General features: G+C 50.0%; 1 protein-coding gene across 1 annotated transcript in view; it reads left to right on the plus strand.

Moving 5' to 3' along the window:
• The first annotated feature begins 12,581 nt into the window (after positions 1-12,581).
• Positions 12,582-23,688, plus strand: part of FGF18 (fibroblast growth factor 18) — a 73,696-nt gene continuing 62,589 nt past the window's right edge. The window contains exons 1-2 of the mRNA XM_075102216.1: positions 12,582-12,986; positions 13,235-13,271. Coding sequence (XP_074958317.1) covers positions 12,955-12,986; positions 13,235-13,271 — 69 coding nt within the window. The 5' untranslated portion in view covers positions 12,582-12,954. The remainder of the gene's footprint in view (positions 12,987-13,234; positions 13,272-23,688) is intronic.

Below are 23,688 nucleotides of genomic sequence, written 5' to 3' on the forward strand. Positions count from 1 at the left end.
AATGCAACTGGCTTCTGTTTTCCAGAGCAGAAAAATCTTTTTTGAGGATGGAAAGGCATTAAAGCAGACTTTAGCAGGTTGGAGGTTTTTTTCCACTTGAAGGACTTGCACAGTTGGTGTCCTGGAACAGTTGTGCTAATTGGGCCTGGGGTCTCTTGTTTTTTTACTGCATGTTCTTTCTTCCAAGTAGTTATAGAAGCAGAATGTATAATTTGGTGTGTAAAATCATCACTGGAAATATTTAAGGTTTGCTCTTATAAAAATCTTTGTTTCTATAGTTGAGATTCTAGGCATGATGGAAACCAAATCTCCAGAAGCAAATATTTCTTTTTGGAAAAACAAAGCCAAGCAAAGTGCATGGTAGAGAAACACAGTGCAAGACTAGTGTCAAAGATTCACTTAAGCTTGAATATAACTGCAGTATGTGAAATGGCAGTGTAAGGGTTTGAAATGTCTGTTTCAGTGGGGTTATGTAAATAGATTATGTCATATGCACAAGTGAGAGCAAATTTCCCTGGTGAAATGGAGCTAATGGCACAGACAGGCTTATTTAAGCAAAATTGCCCTCAATTTCGGCTGAAACAAGTGAAAATTGTACAGTAATTTCAGTAAGAGGTTATCTAGCCAATAAAATATTGAGTATTAAGTTTTTTAAGAATAGCACAGGGTGTTGTCTGTTTATAGGTCACTGACCAAGGCAGGTCTGTGGGGCGCAGCCACCCTCAGCACAGGGTTTGCAGGGTAAAGATGGAGCCCATATGGGCAGTTCTAAAGGAAAATGTATTCCTGTGCTGTAGCTGAGTATAATGTAAGTCAAATCTCTTGTCAGGCTGCCATTAAGTGTCATGAAGTGTCTTTTGAGGCATCTGCATCGTGGCATAAAAATGATAACTTGGTCCTGGTTAGCTTAGTCGTTTTCTGCCAGTTTGTTCTTACAGCTCTAGCTATGAAAAGTGGTTGGTGTGACTGTCTGCCCTGCTCCTGGCTGCATGGCGGCCTGCCCTATCCCTCCCAGGAACAGACCTTGCTTGTTCCTGCCAGTCATGGCTCCAAACACTTCTCTCCTGTTGGGACTGGCCATCCAATGACTCCTGTGGGACTGCTGGGCTTTGCAGCCATAACCTGTAGGATATTCACATGCAGCTGCTAGTTCTTGCACTTCTTTGAACAGAGACTCAAAGGTTGAATTCAAAAAAGTTTAGTTTAAGCTCAGATGTTAAAATACCTGTTGAAGAGAAGATCCCAAATAACAATGTGCCTTATTGAAGTACTGTTCTTGGCTTAATGCAGAATTAAAACATGTTTTTATCATGGTGGTAATACATGATTGCAACAAAGCTGTAATACTGATAGCTATGTTGAGGGTTGTGTGGTCGTCCTTGAGGGTGGCTTATTTAAGAGGTCACAGGCAAATGCATTTGATGTAGATGCAAGTTTTCTCTACTATAGGAAAACAACTCACCTTCCTTTTACAGGATGATAAAATACCTTTGCAAGTGGCTGTTCCTTGACCTCTCCTTTCTCCATTAATTTCTCGCCCTGCTGCCTTTCCTGTTCCTTGCTTTTTCTGTGCTTTCATCCCGTAAGCATTTCATTCCTTATGGTGAATAGATAGCTGGTGGTGTTCCCCTGCACAGGACAAGGGGGAGGCTGCTCACCTGAGCAGGGCTGTGGGATCATGCAGGGTGTGTGGCTGCACTGTCCTCTGTACAGTGTTGGCTGCAGCTACAGCTGCTCCACATGGATCTGTTTTGTCTCCAAGCCTCTGGTGTTTCTGGACATAGTGTTTCAGAGGAGATGATGATAAAAGGATACTGTCCTGCAGTAAAACACCCTTTTCCAGCTTCAGGAGGTCTTGGTCTGTGTCTTATTCCTTGGGGTGTTCAAGAAAAGTGCTTGTGGCCACTCTGGGGTCTGTCTCAGGGTTCTGTTTGCTCCTGTGAATGAAACTAGCTTGCCAAAATGGTGCCTCAGAGCCCAAGTGGTATGATGAGTGCTGGGCTCTGATATTTGCCTGTGCTCAGCTTGTTGCAGCCTTTGGAGAGGAACGACTCTAGTATGGTTGGCAGGAGGGTGGAAGGGAGTGTGTGTGGGCTGAGGTAATGGAAAACAGGGCCAGGATGGGTGGTGGTTCTGGGCTTCTTGCCACCCAGACAGTCCCTCAGGGGCTAAGTTCATGCTGGAGCATTCTGTCCTCTCTAGAAATCTTACCCAGGTACCCCAAACTATGTCCTGCCTCCTTACAACTGAATGGAAGGAGACTGACCAGCAGCCAGAACTCTCCCTACTGTTCCTTCACTCTTTTCTTGTGGAACAAGCACATAGATCCTTAGTCCTCTTCCTGTTTTCCCAAAAGGGAATTAAAGACTGGATCCTGCTAAAGAAATGTAGAAAGAGCTGCAACTGAGTCAGGTGGTTTGGAGCTAAGTGTTAGATGGAGTGCCTTTATTCCCTGGCCTTGTCTAATGGGCAGTAGGTCCTGGCAAGCAGCAGCAAGTGCAATTGATTGTGTTGAGTGAGGCTTGGAGGTTTTGTGATCTGGTATTTATTAAGGGTTGCTTTGTCTGAGTCCTGGCTCTTGTAATCTGAAGGAGAGCTGGGCTTGTGTGACTGGGCACAGGGGAAGTGGTTACCGGCCTTTGAGGTGTGTCTGAAAGGGCCTGACTTGCCCTTCCTACTGCAGACAGCAGAGGGAATCACCTGCTCTCTACTTGCTGCTTGTCTTTTATCTGCATTTACACTTTTGGGAGCAATTCTGTGTGTTGTGTTGGAGCAGCTCTTCAGTGGCTGTCTGGTTGGTTGTCCTATGCAAGTGGATTTTAAGCCGTGCCTGATTGGTACCAAATAAATCAGTCAAATATTAGATGTTAATTAAGATATGAGTCCCATGGAGACCCCTGGACTCTCCTAATTGCATGCATGGTCTGTGGTCAGCTGTATTGGGATGACTTTTGCTCTGTTCCTTACCTTCTTCAGAAACTATCTTCTCCCCTTCTACCACTCCTATCAGCTCTCCCTAGCCAAGCCATAAGATCCTGTATAGGAAAATGATCCCAGGACAAAGCAAAGAACAAGAAAGGACAACGAATAAAAAAAAAGGCAGTTGAGGATCAAAAGTAAGAATGGGAAAAATGGAGATGCTTAGTGGGATGCTCAGCAGGGGACCTCTAATAGTGCCTGCCACTTCCACAGAGGTGGCCATGCAGGCAGCGATGTGCTGCTGCCCAGAGACTTGTCTAGCCAAGGGAATGGAAATCGGCATACTTGAACAGCAAATGGCAAAAGGAGGGAGCATAACTGGGCTACTCAACACAGAGTTAATTCACCTGGTTCATCTTAGACTTAGTGTTTGGCATTTGCTGGTACTAGGGGCAGTCAAACTGAAGACAATTTTCTTAGAAGGGTCCTGCAGTCTTACTCAAGATCCCTTCAACTAATTGCTGGGGCCCTAAGCCTGCTAAGACCCATGCAATTATGTTGACTTACCTGGTATTTAAGAGAAAGTAAGTTCCTCTTCAATTAGGATATAAATGTTTGAAGGTATTTTCAAATTAAACCTGAGGTTTTTAATTGATTTTTTTTTTCCATGAGAAATAACTGCAGGGAGAGTTGAAGGTATATTGCAGCTTGTCGGGGTACTTGGCATTTCACTTTAGTAACCATCTTTATCCATGCCTGGTTCACATAACTTCCCATTACTCCTTATATTTGTCCCATAGTTTATAATTGTGATACTTTCCAAAGAACATCCTAAATGAGCAGCTTCTAGTGACACAGATCATGCAATATTGAGGCAGTATATATTCCAGCATTGCTTTGAGTGTTGCTGCCCAAAGTACCTGCTGCTTTAGGTGTTCCCTGTGTGTAAATGTGTATGTGTATGTGTGGACACTGAGAACAGTGGACAACCACAGCTAATAGGTGAAGCTTTCAATGTAGTAAGTATAATAAGGCCACCTCTGGCCTTCAGGACTTTCTTTCCTGCCCTTTTTCCCATACTTCTAAGCATTTCCTTCAAATTTTCCATGTGGAAATAGATTTTAACTAAATGACCCCCCTGTAGCTAAGGGCAATGATGTGTCATGGGATCACCATAATGAAGGGGGCTCAGCTGTTGTGATCTCATGACACCACAGAAGGACAGGAAGAATGGGGGATCTTGGCTTCTTTTTTAGGGTCTCAAACTAGGAGGGATGCTTCTGCTTGTTCCTTCTAGCTTTATGGTTCTAGATAGTCCCTTCCAGCTTATTCCCACTTCTACATTTTGCCACAGCCTTCTCCTTGCTAACTTAGTCCATCACTGCTCCTCAGGCTTCTCCTCTCTGTCTTCTGATCCTTAACAGTTCCTCCTCCAATGTCTTCTACCCATTGCTGTTGTGAGGAACACTGTCCTTCCCTGGTCAGCCTTGCTGTCTCTAGAAAAATCTTGAACTCCCTTGTAAACATGGTGCTCCTGCATGAATCCGTTCCTCCTTCTGTGTTGCTTGACAAAGTGTCCCTGAGAGCACATCAGAGGCTAGTGCCATCATTTTGGTCACAGTGAAGAACTGATAAAAGCCCATCCTTGCTCTGCTGCTGTACCTCATGCTGTACCTGCATGAGTGGATGGTGTGTTCAGCCTTACCTGCTTGTAGGGCTGCAAGATGCCTCTGCATGCCCCAGGAGAGTGGGACTACTGAAGATGTCCCCTTGCTGACCTGTGACATTGGTTTTCCAGAAAAAGGCCGTGTTTGGGTATATTTTTGTGTAAACAGCAAAGATGACCCACCCATTACATATTTTTGAGCTCTTGTTCCAAAGTGAGGTGTGGCCTACAGCACCTCTTCAGAAGAAGGTTTAGTAGAAACACTTCTTTCAGTGTGGTTTTAAGACAGCTGTCCTGTGTCTGTCTCAAGACCCAACTTGAGTTGTACCAAGGTTGCTCTAGGTTGTTCGTTCAGTTGTGCCATCACTGAGGACAGTGACATGGGGCATTGAGAGGTCTAGCATGTCACTGGTTCAGAGCCTGCAGCTGTGTGTGCATCAACCCTGAACTGCCCCAGGGGTGGCACATGCCAGCTGTTGGGGACATGTGTGGTCATGCAGCCTCCATGTGAGGTCCTGCCTGTGAGATAGTGCCGGGAGGGGTGCAGAGGCAGTGGGCAGGAGTCCACAATGGTGGCATGGGAAGGGATGGGTCATCCCAGAGAGAAGGAGGCTCTGCAGATGGGGGCTGAAATGGTGATTTGCTGGAGGCAGCTTAATTCAGGAGACTTCACTTAAAGAGCTTTATGTTTAAGAGCTGTCAAGCTGAAAAGCTCCCAGTTAAGGAAATATTAAGTTTTGAAGCTTAACAGCTTGTGATTTTTTTTTTTTAGGGAAAAAATGAAACCATGGAGGAATATAAATCCAAGAAGCCAAGCCCTAGGATTTAATGCAGTGGGAAGGCTGGAAAGTGGAATTTCCCACTAGTTTGTGTAGGATTGTCTGTGGAGGTTTGCCTGTTCTTGCCTTCCTTCAGAAGCATTCAAGCAGCTGCTACATGCTTTCAGAGGGGAGCTGCAATGCTGCTGGGTGGTGGGACCAAGGAAAGCCTATGGGCATCCTCCCTGTGCAGGACAGGCAGGACACCAGAGCAGGGTTGGCCATGCTGGGGGGCACAGGGTGGGGGCATGCACTGGCTGAAGGGCTCAGAACACTGAAGGTGTGCTACCCAGGAGAACTAGTCCACTGGCCTCTCCTCTAGCTTGAGAGGTCCGTAATTTTCAGTGATTTCATTTTCCTCATTCCTCTGCTAATAAAGCACTGAGAATTGTTTAAGGAGTGTCCTGGAGCTTTCAGAGGGGTCTGAGGTTTCAGTTCCTAAATCCCATTGACATTCAGGAGGTATTTCAATAGAGAAAAACCTTTACAAACCCTGAAACCGTGGCTGCTGTGTAAGAGGCTTTGTTAGTTTTTTTTTCTTACTCTGTGTATTGTTACTTTGTAAAGGTAGCGTGCTGGGTTCTCCGTTTGCATGGGTTGAGACATACATATTGTCTAGAGCTGGAGGAGGTGCTGCTTGCCTCTGTTCCCAAGAAGTCCGGGAAAGGGCCGTTGGCTGCAGAAGCTCTTGGGAGCATCCTTGCACTCTCTGGAGCTGGAATGGCCTGTCTGCAGTGCTGAGCTGGCTGGTGGCACCTTTTGGGACTTCCTGGTCACCTCTGTCATCCCAGGACTCCCTGCCCTGCCCCAGCTCCCTCCCCGTCCAGTCTGCAGAAGGCTGTCCCAGTTTGTTGCCCCTCTCATTAAAGAATGAAAGCTACCATACTTGATATCCTATTTGTGTTTATATTATTCCATTATTCTGCTATTTTATGTTTATATTTGGCATGCATTGTGTTTTTTCAGTCTTCATTCTCCAAGGTAGGAGTTCCTGGTGGCCAAAAGTGGCCTCACGTGGTCATGGTAAGGAAAAGTCCAGTGGAGCTGTGCTGATATAAGCTCTTGCTCACTATTAAGGGATTTCAGATCATTCCTTACAGCTATTCTCTCCTTAATGCTGAGTGACGGATGTGTTGTCTTTACCCAGGCTCCAGATAGACCTTCACCTCTTTCCAGCTGGGCTTCCTAGCAGCTATTAAATAGTAAATACTTCTTGCCAAAAAGAAGGGGTCATGCCACATTTGTCTCAACAGTGCCAGTCTTCAGGTCTGTTGACTAAGACCCTAACCCACCCAGGTCCTGGGTCACCACATGGGGTTGATGCTTCTGTATTTGCAGGATTACTGTGTCTAATTCTTAGTGCCATCCCTGCTGGCATGGCATGGTGTGGTTCAGGTATTCCAGGTTGGCATCTGATTTGTGGGGCTTAAAAAGCACAGCTCAACAGTCTGAAGCTAAAAAATCAGTGAGCATGAGGCACCCAGCAGCAAAAGCACTGTTTTGGTTTTTTTTAACATAGTAAAGGAAAGCTCTGTTTCAAATGCTTGGTGTGGGAATTCAGCATTTCTGCTTTCACTATATTTATGCCTTTGTTTGGTGTTTCAGTTCATTTCCTATGCCTCCATGCATTTTTAAAGTCCAGGCAACCAGCAGAGCGGTTGCAGACACGTTGGGTCTGGGCTGATCTCCCTGGCTCTTCATCTGTCTTGGGGCTTGGTGAAATCCCATTGTAAAAGCTGACGATGTACGGTTTGGATTGCTTTTATTCCTCCATGCATGGTTTGTTTATGTCCAGGGAGAAACCTCAGTGTGCAAAAACTCCAGATGGAATTTAGGCTAACTGATAAGTGAGCCTTCCCTATGCCTTTTGGTATGCAGTGAAATCTGGGAGTTTCAGGGGCTGAGCACCAGCACCCAGCAGCTTTCCAGCCTCGCAGCTGCTGTTTGATGGCCCATGGTGAAGCAAGTGCTGGGGACCAGCCATGGGTGTGAAGTACCAAAACTGCTAAACACCAGATCATTTCATGCTGCTCTTGTGTTAAACTGTGCTGATGCAGGAATGTGAAGCTGCTGCTTACTGCTGCTACCTGTATGATGTGGGGGAAGCATTGCAGGGTGTATTAGCAGTGTTAGGGGCTGAAGAGGGCTACAGAATAAAGCTGTCCATCTCTGCTGCTCCTGGCTGCTCTGATCTACCCCACTCTAAGCACCTTTCTTGTGCAGTTGTTTGCAGGGCTCTGTCTCGGGATGCATTTTCATTTAGAAATTTCATTAGAATTTTTAATCTTTTGTACAGCCATTCCTTCTCTTCTCTTGTATGTGAGTATCAGCAGGGCTGTTGGCCATGCTGCCACCTACCATACTGACTTGCAAATTGCTATATTACTTTCAGAATTTTTATGCAAGTTTTTATATATATGGCTTTATGTTTTGTGTTTCCAGTGCTTCAAATCAGGGCTTTAGCCTGGTGCTTTGTGGCTGGCTGAGTCCAAGTCCTCACTGTTTGCTCTTCACTGTGTTCCTTCTGCAAGGTTGTGGCTGAATGTCATGGTGCTAAGGCTTAAGTAGTGTTGTTCTTCTGCGTATCAGTTCAGGGTTGTTTTGAGGTGGCTGTTCTGTCAAATGGCAGTAACTACAAAGCATCCCCTCCCTGCCTGTCCAGGCTACGTGGCACAAGTGTATCTAAAATCCCTTCTTACCTTGGGATGAAGTTGCCAGAATAAGTACCACAGCCCTTCTAAAAGTTGTCTTTCCTTTCACTGAATGTTCAAAATGTAGAAATCATCTTCCAGTTGATTTTCAGTAAAAGCTACTTATTGAAATGACCAAAGGCTGGAGATGCAGAAGATGACAGCAGCAAACCGTGCACAGGTTCACTTGCCAGAGGCAGGGCTGAGATGTAGAGCTGAACTTGGTCTTTGTAAAAAAAAGTCAGACTGGGTTTTTTTCCTCCTTTAAATTTCAGATCTAAAAGAGAAAGAGCCCCAGCAGCGCAGTGTGCCAGGTGCAGCGGGGCTGGATCCTGCACTGGCCTTTACTGCTGGCTTCTCATTCACATTCTAAACGGGTGTCCAGTGGGTGGGGAAGGTTTCCCACTCAAGCATGCTGCTAAGTCCTTGGCCCCATTGAATGGGCTTCATGCTCTGTGAAATGTCTGCTTGTTGGGTGATATGGACCACTGGAGCAGGGCAAGGGAAACTCATTTCACTGGGGGCACCTTCACAGCCCTACAAGCGAAAGGTCATCCTGCTCATACTTTGATTTGAGCTGCTGAAGAGCAGTTACTAATCCAATAAGCCACTGAGGCACTGTAAGACATAGTCTTAATTCAGGCATTTGCATGGGTGAGTGAAAGGCAGTAACCCTGAGAGATCCCAGGGGGCACCCTGCAGTGCAGAGATCCTACCTGGCCTGCATCTTGCTTAATAAAATGTCGTGAACATCAAGCTCTCAGGAACATGCCTTTGCAGCGAGTATGCTGTATGAAAAATACACAGCTTCAAATAAAGGGGTTAATTTTCCAGTAGGCATTGGCTGTGGTGGCTGGGTTTGTGTTGGGAATCAGATCAAATAGCAGCCTTCAAGGGTGAAGCAATAAGCATGGGTGCAGAGCTCTTAATATTATATATATACTTACACACACATTCATAACACCATGCAGCTAAGTGATAGTTCTGTTTTTCCACAGATACATGTGAGCTGCCTCATCTATTTTCTAGACTCAGCTGTGTTCTCCAAGGCTGGTAGCCTGAGATTCACTTAATATTGGTATTATTCTCCAGGTAACTCTTGGGATTTTAAAGATTAAAGGGCTTTGTCAGACTACTGAGGCACAAAACATGGCTCTAGTTCAAATAAAAAAACTTGTCTGTGATTGCAAATGAAATGTTTTCATAGTTGAAAAAAGAAAAATCCAATGTACTGTCTTGAAAACAATCCTGCAGGTGTTGCCCTGGCAGTTCTCACTGAGGTGTCCAGGTGCCTTTTGCTCTGTGCAAATTGAGTCCCTTTGGCAGCCAAAGCCCCAGCCAGGATGTGGCGGTGGGAGGCAGCTGTACTGCTGGCATATGGCATGGCCTGGGCCAGTGTTGCCTGTGATGAGTTTTTCCATGTATAACTTGCAGCTCTGCTGTAGTTGCTGTAATTTTCCCTGCTGTTGGGGGAATTGAGATTATGAACTTTAGCAGCAGCTTCACAAATTACTTTTCTAGCTGTGCTGCTTCCATCAGGGTGCAGCAGCCCTGGACCAGGTTGAGTGTTGGGCAATGCCATCAGTTGCTGTCTAAGGAGTCTTTTCTCAGGGATGGGTGATGGGGCTGCCTTGATGGAAAGCCCTGAAGTGGTGGGGTGGGTGCTGGTGGCCACTGTAGGAACTTCCATCCTTCCATCCAGTGCATCATCAGTAGCATTTCTGCATCAGACTTGTCTTACTAAGGCACACAGTACAAAAGCATGAATGTTCCTTCAGATACCGTTTGCATCACTGGGGTGCACAAGTGTAAAACATTGTCCTACTTGAAGCCCTGAGGTCCTCCAGGCCAGCCCATGTGTTGGTAACATAAAGCAGCTGATGTGCTCCGTGTGTTGAAGGCTCTGCTCGTGTGGGAGAGGGAGGCAAGTCATGTGTGAGATGCTTTGGATTTGAAAGCCTCACCAAGTCGTCCTGACTTCTGCATTATGGTTGCTGAGTATTTTCTCATGGAAGGAGGAAAACACAATGCTTTCAGCTGGCACAAAATGTCACCTGTATGAAAGGTTGAGCTTTTAGGCTTGGCAGGATGAACCTAGTGGCTAATGGTAGCAGTGCAGCAGCTTGGCCCCATCACAGCAAGGATGGGGACCAAGTTTGTTTCCCATTTTCTGCATGGATCCTGCTTCCTCAAGGATAACTCTGGGGTTGGGAAGAGAGAAGAAAAGTGACATGGGCTGCTGGTGGAACAGGAGAAATCCGGTTTCAGCTGAGGATGACATCCTTGGTCTAGTGTGGTCTGTGATGTGCTGTCTGTCTGTGGGAGACCCTTGTGGCCATTTCAGGAGCTCTGCTGGGAGGAGAGGTCATGCAGGCTTCCCACAGCCAACCTCTACCATCTTCTCCCTCAGCATGTGATTTACAGCAGATTAATGTTACAGCCTTGCATCTGCGCCTAAAGAAGAATTAAAGGGAAAAAAAGTTACCTAAGGAGGGCCAAAGAAAACCATTGGGGCATGATGCCTGCCCTGGGGCTGTTTCTGAGACAGTTCAGGTTAATTTTCTGATTGCTCTGAGTTTTGGTGGCCAGGAAAGCCAAGAAGGAGCAATTGCTCAGGCTTGCAGATGACTATGAGTGGCTGTGAGCATTACGGAGGTATTACTGCCTTCTGGCTTTGCAGAACTGCCGTGTGCATTATGCAGGGCCTCCTTGGCTGGCAGATACTGGACTTAGTGGGTGATGGGCTGATGCATGTGGAATTGCTGGGCTTGACCCCATGCCACAGGGTCCCTTTCCTGTGGGTGACTGAGCAGTGCCCAACAGCACAAGGTGGCATAGGCTGTGTTCCTCCCCACCCAGACTGCTTTGAGGAAAAATAGATATTGGTGATGAGGAATATATTGAATATTTTAACATCTAAGCTAAGTGCTCTTATCCTGCAAGTCCCCAAATTCTGTTTGTACCATTTCTCCACGGGCATCAGTGAGCTCAACTTGCAGGGCTCAGGAAAGTGGCTCTGATGGTCTTGGCCACCCTTGGAAACAGCCTTCAGCTGTGGCAAGGTGCTGTGGGACTGCTGTGACGGGAATGTGTGGTGCCACTGATGGTGGTGGCATCAGTGAGAGTGGTTTGGACTTCTTTTTTTTGACTTGTGGATCTATAAGACCAGAAGTGTGAAGTCCATTAGATGCATCACATAAGCATAATAGTGCTGGAGGGTTTATAAGAACTTGCCTTTGACATGGTTTTCAAACTTCTTAATCTTTTCTGTGTCTCTCGGGTGTGAAACTATGGGCTGAAAAACACTGTGTCTAGAGGGTGCCCAGTGATGAACTCCAGAGATTAAAGATGCTGCTTGATTTGTGGCTGAGAGCACAGGGGGATTGAGCGCTTTGGTCCCCGCAGATGCGGGAGCTGCAGGGCTGAACGCTCTGTGCTGATGTGTGCCATTATTCGAGTGTAGAATTTGGAAAGCTCAGAGTTATGAGCTATGGTTATATTCTCACTTAATAAGGTGTTAACTGACGTTAGGCTCTCTTCAGAGAGTTAGACTATGCATGGAGGTTAACAGTTCCTGGCATTTTGTCTGCTATAAACGAGCTTTCGGAGACGGGGAAGGAGTTACCGCACGCTCTCAGCGTGTGAATTTTTTTCTTTGCCTAAAAGAAAATGAGGAGGGGGAAGCCCGTCCGGCCTTGCCCGGTGCAGGGGCGCGTTTCGGCGGCGCCGGGCCGTGCCGGGCGGGCGGCGGGTGCGGCGCGGGGAGCGGCCGCTGGAGGGCAGGCGAAGCGTGCCGAAGCGGGGCGGGCAGCGGCGGTCGCCGGCCGGGGAAGTGCCGGGCGAACCCCGACAACCTGACCCCGGTGTAAATATCCCTCCGTGGGAGCGGTGCTGGGCTAATGGACCCGGGCGGGCGCAGCGCGGCCCGGCCCTGCCCGAGCGGCAGCGGGGGGGGGTTGCCCCGGCCCGTGGGGGGCCGCGGCCGGGCTGGCGGGACCCCGCTGCCGCCCGGCCGGGGTCGGGACGTGCTCCCGCCCGCTCGGAGGTAAGAGTGCGGCGGGCTGGGCCCCCGCCACCCCCCGCCTCGACCGAGCGCGGTGCGGGGGACGGCCGCGGCTGACAGGCGTAGGCGGCCCGGGGGCGCGGAGCGGCGCCCCGGCCGTGGGGAGGCGGTGGGTCTGTTGCGGGGGGGGGGGGGTTGTCCTCTCGCGTTTTGGGCGAGCGACGGCACTGCCCGCTCCGTCGGGCAGGGGAGGGCGCGGGGGGGGCCGGAGCCCCGCTCGCTTCTCTCCCTCCCCCCTTTTTTCTCTTTTTTTTCCTAATTTTTTTCAAAATCCACTTTCCCCGCTGGCCGGGCCGGGCCGCGCAGGCGGTGCCAGCCCCGCGGGGGCTGCCCGGCGGGTCCCGCCCCCGCTCCGCGCCCCGCGCATCGCCATGCCGCCCGCGCCCGGCGGCGGAGCGGAGCGGGGCGCGGCGGCGGCGCTCTGTGGGCGCGGGGCCGCGGAGAGGCTTTATCCGCCTCGCAGGGCTGGCCCGGGGGGGCGGCGGGGGGGCACTTGCTGATGATCGGAAGTTACTGACAATAAGCACCTTCATCCCCCCCAAAGGCGGAGAGAGAGAGAGAGAGAGAGAGGGAGAGGAGGAGGAGGAGGAGAGACAGGGGGAGAGGAGAGCTGATGCCTAAGCGAGTCACTCGGAGGAGGCAAAGCGGGCGGTACCACAACTTCTCGGCGGCGCGGAGCGGCGCGGAGCGGCGCGGAGCGGAGCTCGGCGGCCGGATCGCTCCCATGTCAGGGCGGCGGTGGGGGACTGCACTCCGCTAGCGTGAAGCCACTGACCTCCCCTCTCTTCTCGCCCAGCGATGTATTCACTGCTGTCAGCCTGCACTTGCCTGTAAGGATTATGGCATATTTTTAATTTTTTTTTGTTTTATTGGTTTTATTTTTATAAACTTTCATTTTGGAGGCTCCGGTTGCATTTTCCTTGCAATCAGGTGGTAATCGGGACCCGAGCCTTCTTATAAGTAGAGCATCGCTCTGCACCTTTTAAAAAATTGCGAACAAAAACAAAGCAAAAAAAATCAACTTTAACCATTTTACCGCATCATTTGATCTTTTGTTGCTTTTTTTTCTCTTCTCCAGATGTTTACATTTCCTGCTGCTGTGCTTTCAGGTACAGGTACGTGTCCTTTCTGTCCTCTTTCACTTTTGGTTGTAAAATAGAAACAAAGGCGGCGTGCTGACCTCGGAGTGCCAGGCAGTTTTGGCTAGGGCTTTCACTTTTTTCCCCTCTAGTTTTTATAGCCATATTAAAGTGATCCGCATGCCAGATGCTGGAGTGTCACTGGCCCTGGAAAGGGGCTGCCCCTCTCGCTAAGCTCCTTTTCAATGACCGCTAGCGCTGAGGCATCTCCAGCACAGCCGCTGCGGGTGCTTGGCCACCGGGTGCGGGCTGGGGCGCAGCCGGGTGCGCCGGTAGCCTGCTGTAGCGGGATCCTCTGGAGTGCATTAGCCTGGCTAATGATGTGAGAGGGAGTGCTGGACTCTTCTCCTTGCACAATGTTGATTGATGCACTTGCCTTGGAAGAGCAGGCGCTCTCCTGCTCGCCCTCTTTTTTTTTTCCTTTTTAAATTTTTTTTCTTTCCCCTCCCAGGGAACTTACTCCCAAAAACTGATACTTTGAAAAACACAAGTTTCCCTAGCCAGGAGAAGGAGGCTGTGTGCTCCCTCCCCATTATTCAGTAGAAAACCATCCAAGTCAGATCCTGCCTTTGATCCTGCCTCAGCAGGAATGAAGCTGTTGGAGGAACACCCTAGGCAGCGAGGCTCTGCAGCCCAGGCGCCTGCGGAATGGGGATGGCGACTGGGGGTCCTGGGGCAGCTGTTGCCACCCAGCAGCCCTGGGGCCTCGCACCTCCCTGGGATGGGGATTTTAGCAGGGCAACCCGGAGCAGACCCACCTGCGGGGCCGGGCAGAGCAGGTGCCTCTGCCCTGGTGGCTCCAGCCCACCGTCCCACTGGGGCTGGGGGCCGCTCACGCCACCCCTTCAGCCCTGCATGGTGCTTTGGTCAGGATTGCACCTGCTCATCCTCTCTCAGATGCCCGACAGCAGCGAGGGATGGTCCTGGATGAGCACAGCCACAGCCTTGGAGGAGGCTCCATCCCTCTGGCCAAGCTAAAACCCAAACCAGCCCCATCCCCTTCTCCTGCACCCCTCCAAAAAATCCGCAGTTGCATTTTTTTTCTCATCTCCTCTGAAAACTGCAGCTTGAACCTAACACCAGCAGAGCCTCCCCTTGGCGGAGCAGGAGAGGATCCACAGCTGTAAATTACTCTGCGGTTGGAAGGCGTTTGCTGTATTTCTCCGGTGCGTTTTTTTTTTTTTTTCAAGCCCAAGGAATAACAGGCTGTGCAGGACTCGCAGCGACGGCACCCTTTGCAGCGGGGAGACATTTTTTGTGCTTGTGCGGTAACTGAAGTTAATCAGCCCTCCAGCCCCCTCCCTCTCCCCCTCCCTTTGGTGCTTTTAGTGAATCAGAAAAAGTTTGGCTGGCTGCCTGGAAAGCACTTGCTAAAATCTGATCTCTTACTTCAGCAGCCTTAAAACTTGGGAAGTTATTGGCATTTATACAGTTGGAGCTTGCAGGCTTCCAAAGCAATAAAATAATAATAATAAAAAAAAGCTCTGCGCTCTGGTGCTATTAGAACCATACTTGCTCAATTTCGTGCTGATTTTGCAGCATTTTGCAGGATTTGAGGCCAGGTTTTCTTGCAGATGGGCACTGAGGAGGTGTCCTGGGTCGCGGCCGGAGGGGCGGCAGATCTTGCTGGGTGTTACACCGAGAGGTGAGCTCTTTTGGCGATTAGCGTTGGGAGCCAAAACATTAGATTAGTCATACTCAAGGGCCTTCGAGTGAGTGTTTACAGTATTAATGGTAGATGAAAAGATGTGAATGCTGTAAGTTTTTATTGCCCATTTTGTTACACTTTCTTTCTGGATTTATTCACAGGATTACATGTTTTGAGCCTGAATGGGAGCAAGGGATTATAGGATTTCTTTTATAATGATCAGTTTGGGTAGGAGTTAGCCTTTGGTGAACTAGAGTAAATTAATGCATCACTTAGATTTAATATTTATTTAGGCTAAAGGAAGTTGTTTAGTTTTGCTTAAAGGGCTCTGTGTTGTATTGGGGAGATTTAAGAGCGCCTGAAATGGATTACATTCTAAGGCCGCCTTTCACCCTCTCGTGCAAGCCATGATCAGCAGGTTGTCCCACATGTTAATCTTAGAATTGCACTCCTCTGCTGCTGACTTGTTACCCTGTGGCTGTGCATGCAAAGGTAAAAAGCCCACCAGCATGCATTGGGGCTGGAGGTATCCTGGGGCAAAATACCTTGGGTATTGTATTTTCTATTAGCTACTCATGTACAAAGACTGCAGCGCATTGATGAGCAAGCTGGCTGCAATTAGGTGGTATGCTAGCTCAGCTGCTGGCTAAAAGCTTTCTTGTAGACACCGAGCCCACCTCTGCAGCTGCTCATAGGTGACCCTGTCAGGTGTAGTATCACTCGTGGGCGGGTTGTGGCAGCACCGGAGAGGTGTTCCTCAGCTAGGGCTGCGGGGAGGTTGGAGGGATGGGAGTTTTCAGGAGCAGGATTTAAACTCCTGGATGGGTCAGGCTCCTCCAGAGCTTTGCCTTGGGTGACACTTCCACTGAGGGACACTGGGGAATAGCGTGTGGCAGGCCAGAGGGGAGCGCTGCTGGAGTGGAGGCGATGGCTGCTGGAGGCTGCACGTCAGCACAGCCATGAGAGCAGTCCTGTACCTTGCTTGTTCTCCAGTCCCTTCCCCCATGGCAGCAATGCCCCATTTTTTTTCTCTTGCACCTTGGGAAGTTCCTCTGCTGCTTGGGGTTGCTGCAGTCCCAATGGCAGCAGAGACACTGGATATCCTTGGGGACACTGGAGAGATTATTTATGCAAGTTGTTCTGAGGGACGTCCTTTCACCTCTGGTTACTAAACTCTCCCTCTATCGCTTATCTTCATCATACTTCAGTTTAATTTTCCCCTTGCCTTTTCACATTTCCAGGAATAATTTGTCCTCCATGTGCTTTTTTCCTTCCATATGTCCCGCAGCGGTTTTGGGTTTGACTTTGGAGTCAGTCCCCACTCTGCACGCAGGTGAGAAACCCCAGGAGCACCTTGCATGGATGGAGGGGATCTCCCATGCTGTGCTGGCTCTGACAGCAGAGGTGGCCCTTAGGACATCAGGTTTCGGGACCTGGAACCTCAGGAGCTCAGGGGTCCCGCTTCAATAGGGCAGGTGGGGGCTGGAGGCAGCTTCAGTGTAGGCTGAGCAGTAGGATGCAAGGTTTTGGGTGCTGCCCTGGTTTGCAAGAGCTTCCAGCTCTTATGCCGCTGGTCTACCTCCAGTGCACTGTCAGCTGGAGTATGGGGTGATGCCAGCACGGGCTGCCCCAGCCATGCCGTAGAGCAGAGGCTGATGCAGCCTCAGCCTCTTCCCTGCCCTCATAAACCTTGGCACATGAAGTGCATCTGTCTTAGATTATGAAGAGGTCCCTCATAGGGCCAAACCCTTTGCTTTTATGGCTCTTGTAGGTTAAGATCCAGCTTTGGATTCTGATCCAGAAGCAAACAGGAGGTCAGAGGAGTGCTCGAGGCAGCATCGGGCCATTTTCACATCTGCTGGTGTTGTGTAGGAGGAAGGCTGCTGTGCGCCATGCCAATAGGAGCTTATGTTACTTCTAAGCTCCTGTGCAGTGACAGACAGTTATTGTTTGGGGCTTTGTAAAGTGAGACAGAGAAGTGTTGCTTCCACACGTTCAGTGAGCCAGATCCTGCGGTCTGGCGAAGCTGTGTGCAGCACATGTCGGAGGCGTGAGCCTGCTGAGCGCCTCCCTCTCCTCTCCCTGTCTGCTCCTCCGCAGCCATCCTCCCTCAGGCTGGCTGGGCACAAGTGCCACTGAACAGTGCCAGGGACACCATTGTGGACAAGCCAGAGCGTGGTCCTTGTCCCAGGGCTTCTGGCCGTGCCTTCTGCGGGTGTAAAGCAGTGCTGAGCCAAGGGTCACTGCTTGCCCTGCCCTCGACATCCTGGCAGCAGCACTGGTTGCTGGCACTGAAGGCAGTATTCTGGACTGTGTGGCCCCAGCGGGGTTATTTGCATGTCTACCCTCCCTGCTGCTGGGCACTCACATGCCCTAACCCTCCTTGGGTGGCATGAGCATTTGTCTTGAGATGGCAGCCAAGGCTGCATGTGCTGCCGGGGGGGGAGACTCAGGGACTTGGGCATCACTGCATTGCCCTTGAAGCCCACGCTGTGGGATAGGGAAAGTGCTACTTTGATGCGGCATGCCGCTCCGCTCCTCGCACAAAGCCCTGCGTGCTGAGACTCAGCAGGGGCTGGGTGCCCTGCGGCTCCCAGGCTGGGAGATCCTGTGCTTGCCACCTCTGCTCAGCCTGGGCTGGGACCACTGAGTCCTGCTCTGTGAGGGTGTCTGAACCCCCTCAGATGAAGGTAGTGCTCCTCCATGAAAATGTGTGAAGTGAGTTCTGCTTGTCTCACTGTGGTTCCTGCTGCGCTGCAATACCCACCTGAGCTGGTCCACCCTGCACTCATGCGAGGCCGCTCGCACACAGGTTGTAGAAGCAATGCTGTGAAGGACAATATGGCAAAGATGGTTTGGGAAAGACTGGGAAGTTTTCTGTTGGTTTTTCTGATTTCAGCCAACTTCATTATTAGGCAGTGAGAAGACAAGAGAAACTTCACAAGCAAAGCCTGATTTCATTAGAGGAGGAGATGCTCAGCGATGCTGATGAGGTGCATGACCCCACCATGGGCCGGAGTTGCTGAGATGGTCCGTGGCTCTGGGTCTGTGCTGCTGCTGGACTTGTGGCAGTGGATGCCGTGCCTGCTTGTGTGGTTCCATTACTCTGTGACCTGCAGGGTTCGGTTGCATATTAAATCATTTGTTCCTGTTTAAAACCCCCTTGCTCTCCAGGAAATGACCATGCTGCTTGCCACAAGGGACTTCTATTCCCCCCTGCTGACTCGACTCATTGCACCAGACTATGAAGTGTTGTGTCCTGAAGCTGCCCCTCGCGCCCTGCTTCTGCCTCCCAGTCTTTGGAGAGCTCAGGCTCATGGAGGAAGAGGAGGCATGTGGAGCAGTTGCCTGGGCTGGAGCAGGGAAACCTGGCCCCGCTGAGCAGCAGTGCCCTGGCGCTTGTGCTGATGCACGCTCTGGTTTTCCCATGGGAGAAGCGAGACAGATTAGCATGGGGTGAGTGCAGATGTGGGTCTTGCTCCTATGCAGATGGGGGTATGCAGCCTGTGCCCCCCATGGTGGCTGTCGGCTGCCTGCCCTGGGCACATGCTACCTTTGCTTCCCATGGTCCCCAGCCCTTCAATGTGCCGGGACAGGTCCCCTGCCAGAAAACCCCTCAAACACATGTTTAGCAGGAAGATTTGCAAGGACAAAGCTGGTTTTCAGATTCCCATCCCAGACAGTGAGGCAGAAACAAACGTGAACTCCTTCAGCATTTGGGGGCTTGGCATTTTCTGAGTGTGTTGTGGCAACGGGCAGCAAAGCAGAGCTGCTGCTTTGGAGGGTTTGATCCATACACCTGCATGTATTGTAGTTTGCCTTTTCAAAGATCTAGAGGTGTACGAGATGCTTCAGAGAAACGGACTCAGGCGTTGTTGAGGAGAGCACATAGAAGGGTATAGCAGGTGTGGTGTTCAGATTTCCTCGGTTTGAGATAGCTGTATGCATCATGGTTATATTTACCTTATTGCAGCTGGCACATCCCAGACTGGATGGAGGTGAGCAGTGCTGGGTTTGGAGCAGTGCTGGGTTTCACAGGAGGGATGCCTGATCAAACCCCACTTGTTTTCTGCTTGTAGAGCAGCTTGGACATAGCATACTGAGGTAGGAAAGAAAAGAGCAGAACGGGCAAAAGGTGATGATTCCCAAGCTCTGTGGGTGCATCTGGGGTGTGGTGGTGCAGCCAGCGACGGGTCCTTTGGCAAGGGGAAGGCGGGGGTGACTGCTGAGGGCTTTTGGGCAGTCAGGTAGGATGAACAGCATCGGGAGGACTCAGGTGGCCACTCAGAATATTTGATTTTGCTGTAAGCTGATAGCGCCAAGCTGGTCAGCTGGACGAGTGGATCTCTCCCTCTGCTGTGGGAGTCTGAGCTCAAGAGAAAGACTCCCCTGGGGCTGAAAATAGCTTTATAGATAAAAAAAAAAAATTATTTCCTGGAACCTTGGTAGTATTTTTATGGGTCTCTTCCTTTCCTTAGAAGCTGGGAAAACACCTGTCATGCTCGCTCCTCTCTTCCTTCCACCCTCACTGAACAATAGCTGTTTTCACTTTGATTTTCCCCGATATGGACACTTTAGATATCAGTTGTGATAAAAGCAAGTAAAAAACGTGTTCAGTGAACAGTGTGATTTAAAAAGGGAAAAAAAAAGGGAGTGGCTGCTGGTTGTGTCTGGGCAGGGGTATGTGAGGATGGATACCTGCTGCCAGGGCCTTTGCCTAGGCTCCAGTCCTGGGAAGGCTGGGGTATGTCATGCCACCTGTGCTGGGGGGGATAGAAACCTTGGGTACAGGGAGGCACCTAAATACCCTCCTGCCTGTGAGCCCAGCACACAGCCCTGATGGGGCTGGCAGGCAGAAGCCCCCAAGATACTTCAGGGAGAGATGCTCTGCTGCAAAGAGTGACCTTCCCAACCTCTGCTGCTGAGACCAGGGGGGCTCCCACGTGGGAATCTGCGACCCTGACAGGTCCAAACCTTTTTTTTTCTTTCCTTCCCTTCCCTGGGTTTTTGTGTTTTGGTCACCTGCTGTGCCATAAAAGCAGGTAGAACCAGAAATTCTACAGAGCTATGCATTATGCTGCCTACCTGGTATGTTGCTTCTGTGTCCTGGTACTTCTCCCAGTGTCCATGGAGGATTAGGCATCCAGCAAAGCAGCTAGAGGGAAAGTAAGAAGGTAAAAAAAAAAAGACTGTCTGGCTCTGCCAAAGTATTTTCCTATTGACATTCAGCAGCCTCGCCATAGCATGAAGAGAAAGAAAGGGGAACAGAGAGAGGAAGGAGGAGGCTTAGCCTGTCATGGTCTGTGTGTTTCCCTTTGTGCGAGCCCCTTGCCGTGCTGGGGGCTGCAGTGGGTGGGGGCCGACATGCCAATCTTCCCCGCTTGGCCAGGGGCAGGCTGTGGGGTTCGTGCCCCCAGTGCCGGGCTTGTCAGCTTGCTTTGACACAGGGCTGGGCTCCCCAGGCAGCATTTCAACACCTCCTAGCCTGTTTTGCCCACACGAACAGCTGGATTTCAAGCTAAACCACAGGGCAGTGTTCTCCACGTAGCGACAGCGCTTCCTCCCCCGGCACAGCACCGTGCCCTTTGCCAAACTCCACTTACACCCTGCTCACTGCATGCGTTTGATTTTTCATGAGGTTATCTGCTTTATTCTGCTGCAGCCAGCGGAAAAGGGGTCGTGCTGCTGGGAAATCCAAAGTGCCTTTAACATACTGGTATTAGAGTGCAATAACAACATCTAACAGCATCCTCCTGCATATAGCTCCTGTCTCAGAGTGGTGCTGCTCCTGCTTCATGGCTGTAGCTGAGTGATTGCCTGTCGAGCCCACTGGTGATGTCAGCTGAGGTGAACTTTGCTTTGGAGGCAAGCTGGGAGGAAAGGGGGAAGATCTGAGGCTGTTGAGTTATCGCAGCCCCTGCCTTGGGGGGCAGTTGAAATGGGATAAAAAGCAGGCAGTGGGGAACAGTCTGGCAGGTCCTGCTCACTGCCATGTGGCTGGTAATGATGGGAGATGAGGCAGAGCCCAGCCCTCAGGCTCGCTCCACACTGAGGTGGAAGGTGAGGCAGTGCTCTCCTGGGTTCATTGGGGCAGACTGGGGGGGGCTGGGGCTTGCCCTGCGTGGAGGCAGAGCCCCATGTGGTGGCCAGGCTGGGGGCCAGATCCTGCAAACAACGGGGGGATGGCACTGAGGGAAAGCAGAGTGGTGAGGGACTGACTGTGCCCTATGATTCCTCTGTTCATGTTTTATAATCCAAATCACGTTGAGATTGATGAATGCTAGACCTTGGTGAAGGTCCCAGGGAACTGCATATTGCATGGATACAAATACCAGAATACAGCAATTAATTAATCACGGATTGCTTTTCCTACAAGGTATTTACAGCACTCCTTATTCCTCTCAGCTTTTTTTTCTCCTGCTGCATATTTCAAATCCCTTCCTTTCCTGCTAAAATACTATCTTTGGCATCATTTTTAAGGACAGCTTGTTAAAAAGCTGTTGTATCTTTTGGAATACCCCGAGATACTCTTCCGCAGAAATCCAGAATTAACAGAAAAATGCAGGGAGCAGTGGCAAGCTTGATTAATAACTAGGCTTGCAGTGTGTGTGCTGGGTGACCATGGGCATGGATGGTCAGATATGAAGCCCTGGGAGTATAAATTAGAAAATGGGATGAAGGACATTATTGATAAAAGGGCATTTCGCTGCTTCTCTGTTGCTGTTAATCCATTTGAAGAGAGGGGTGGTCTGGAAAGCTGGCACTGCAATGTTGCGATTGCATGGGCTCCCTCACCCACAGGTGGGACTGGGGTCACCTCCTTCCCTGCAAACCCTGGGCAATCCGGTAACCGTGCTGCTCCTTGGGCTTCTCCTGTCGGATTGCTAGGTACGAACCTGAACAGATGCTAATGTTTATTTTCCCAAGTGGGATTCAAACCAGAGGTAGGATTTGACTCAGTTATACAAATGTATAAACTAACAGCAAGTGGGATGTGTACTCTACTTCCAGCCATGATTTCCAACTATAAAATGAAAGCTGATTTTGACCTCTTTAAGCTGCCAGGCCTTAAGGTTACAATCCTGTACGAGTAGCATCAGTGCCTCAGTGTGAGGCTGTACTGTAAGACGGCATGGTGCAGTGCAGTATTGATTATCTGTAAAATAAATTATGATGTATGTAGTGCAGGTTTCTGACCCCGTGGTCGCGACCTTGCGGTGATTGGGGAGACTTCCAACCAGCTGAGATCAGAATAGCAAACAGCCCCCCAGCAATCAATAGGAAAAACAGCAGGTCTGATTGCTGGGGCTTTTTACAGGAATAATGTTCGATGCTACGTACACATTGCATTTTTATCCCGGGGAACAGGCAGTTCTTCTACAAACTTCACCTAAAATGAGATGTGAAACTGTGTTTTGGGTGTTTTGCTGTGCAACAAGCCAGCATAACCACAGGGCAGTCAGGGATGGAAAACTTTGCAGTGCAAAAGAGAGCGTGCACATTTTCACATTGGGGTTTTCAATGACCAACAAAACTGGTACGTCTCAGGTTGGAAGGGAGGAGGAAGGGCAGCTCTGCCCAGCAGTGCTGGCCAGCCCCAGCCCCAATCTGCAGAGCAGGCATGGAGGGTCTGCCCTGGTTATATTGTGTACTTATTTTGCCAGTTCGAAATAGCATTATCTCAGCCCTTGTGAAAGAACTCTTCTGACCTGCAAGCCAAACTGACTGATTTGTGGCAAAATTGACAGCTAGATTTCAGGTTTGAATTTTTAGAGATGTGCAGGTGCCTGCAGATGTGAATGTGGTGAATGAGGTGCCTGCTCCAGTGCTTTGCTGGGGTTGTCCCCCTAACCTGCATAGGTGCAGCTGAGCCACCAAAGCACTGGCAAGGTGAGGGATGGGACTGGGCTGCCCCTGAGGCACCCTGACAGCATCATCCTCATCCTGACCCCACTAGCATGAGTGTCATGGTGATAGCTGCAGCTCCTGGGTCAGCTGGGCTGCATTTGCTGATTTGGAGAGGGAGCAAACAAATAGGAGTAGTCTGCTAGAGAGGCAGAGGGCTTGCTTTTGTGCTGTTTGTGTTTGAAAGAGTAGGTAATATGAATTTAATTACTGTTTGAATTAGCAAACAAGAAAATGGAATTTATTTGTGCAGTTTTCATGTCTTTCTGTGAGCCTGATTTCCCCAGCATGCCCCATCACCATGCACGCCAAGAAGCTGGACAACATCAGGTTAAGTCACCGGGTTTCACTTCTAAAGGAAACCTGTGCTAACTCTGACACAGGGCCAGCAAAGCTGAGCTCGCAAAGCTGCTCTGTTAGCCAGGTGGTGGGCCCAGGGAGGTGAGGAGCTACAGGCATTCCTAGACCAAACAGGAGCTATAGGCATTCCCAGACCAAACAGGGAACTGTTCGTACTGTTTCATTGGCACCGTTTGTCTGCCAGGTGCCTGTGGGGCTCTGGCCGGCTCTTGCAGGTCCTCTTGCAGAAGGATGTTTGGAGAGCAGGGGAATGGGGATGTCTGGACTGAGGCACAGTGCTTTACAGCATCCCAGTGCTGCAGGCACAAATGCTGGTGGCTCAAAGAAAGGGCTGTTGGGGAATCTCCAGCTTCATGTCATAAGGTCTCCTTTCCGTGTTTCCCATGGTTGGACTGAATTTCCCCACAGCAACATTTTTTCCCACTGCTGGTGACTGGTGATGGATGCAGCAAAGCGTGTTGGGCTCTTCCTGGTACCCAG

This window comes from Phalacrocorax aristotelis, chromosome 8, assembly GCF_949628215.1.
Source record: "Phalacrocorax aristotelis chromosome 8, bGulAri2.1, whole genome shotgun sequence".
Taxonomy (NCBI): Eukaryota; Metazoa; Chordata; class Aves; order Suliformes; family Phalacrocoracidae; genus Phalacrocorax; species Phalacrocorax aristotelis.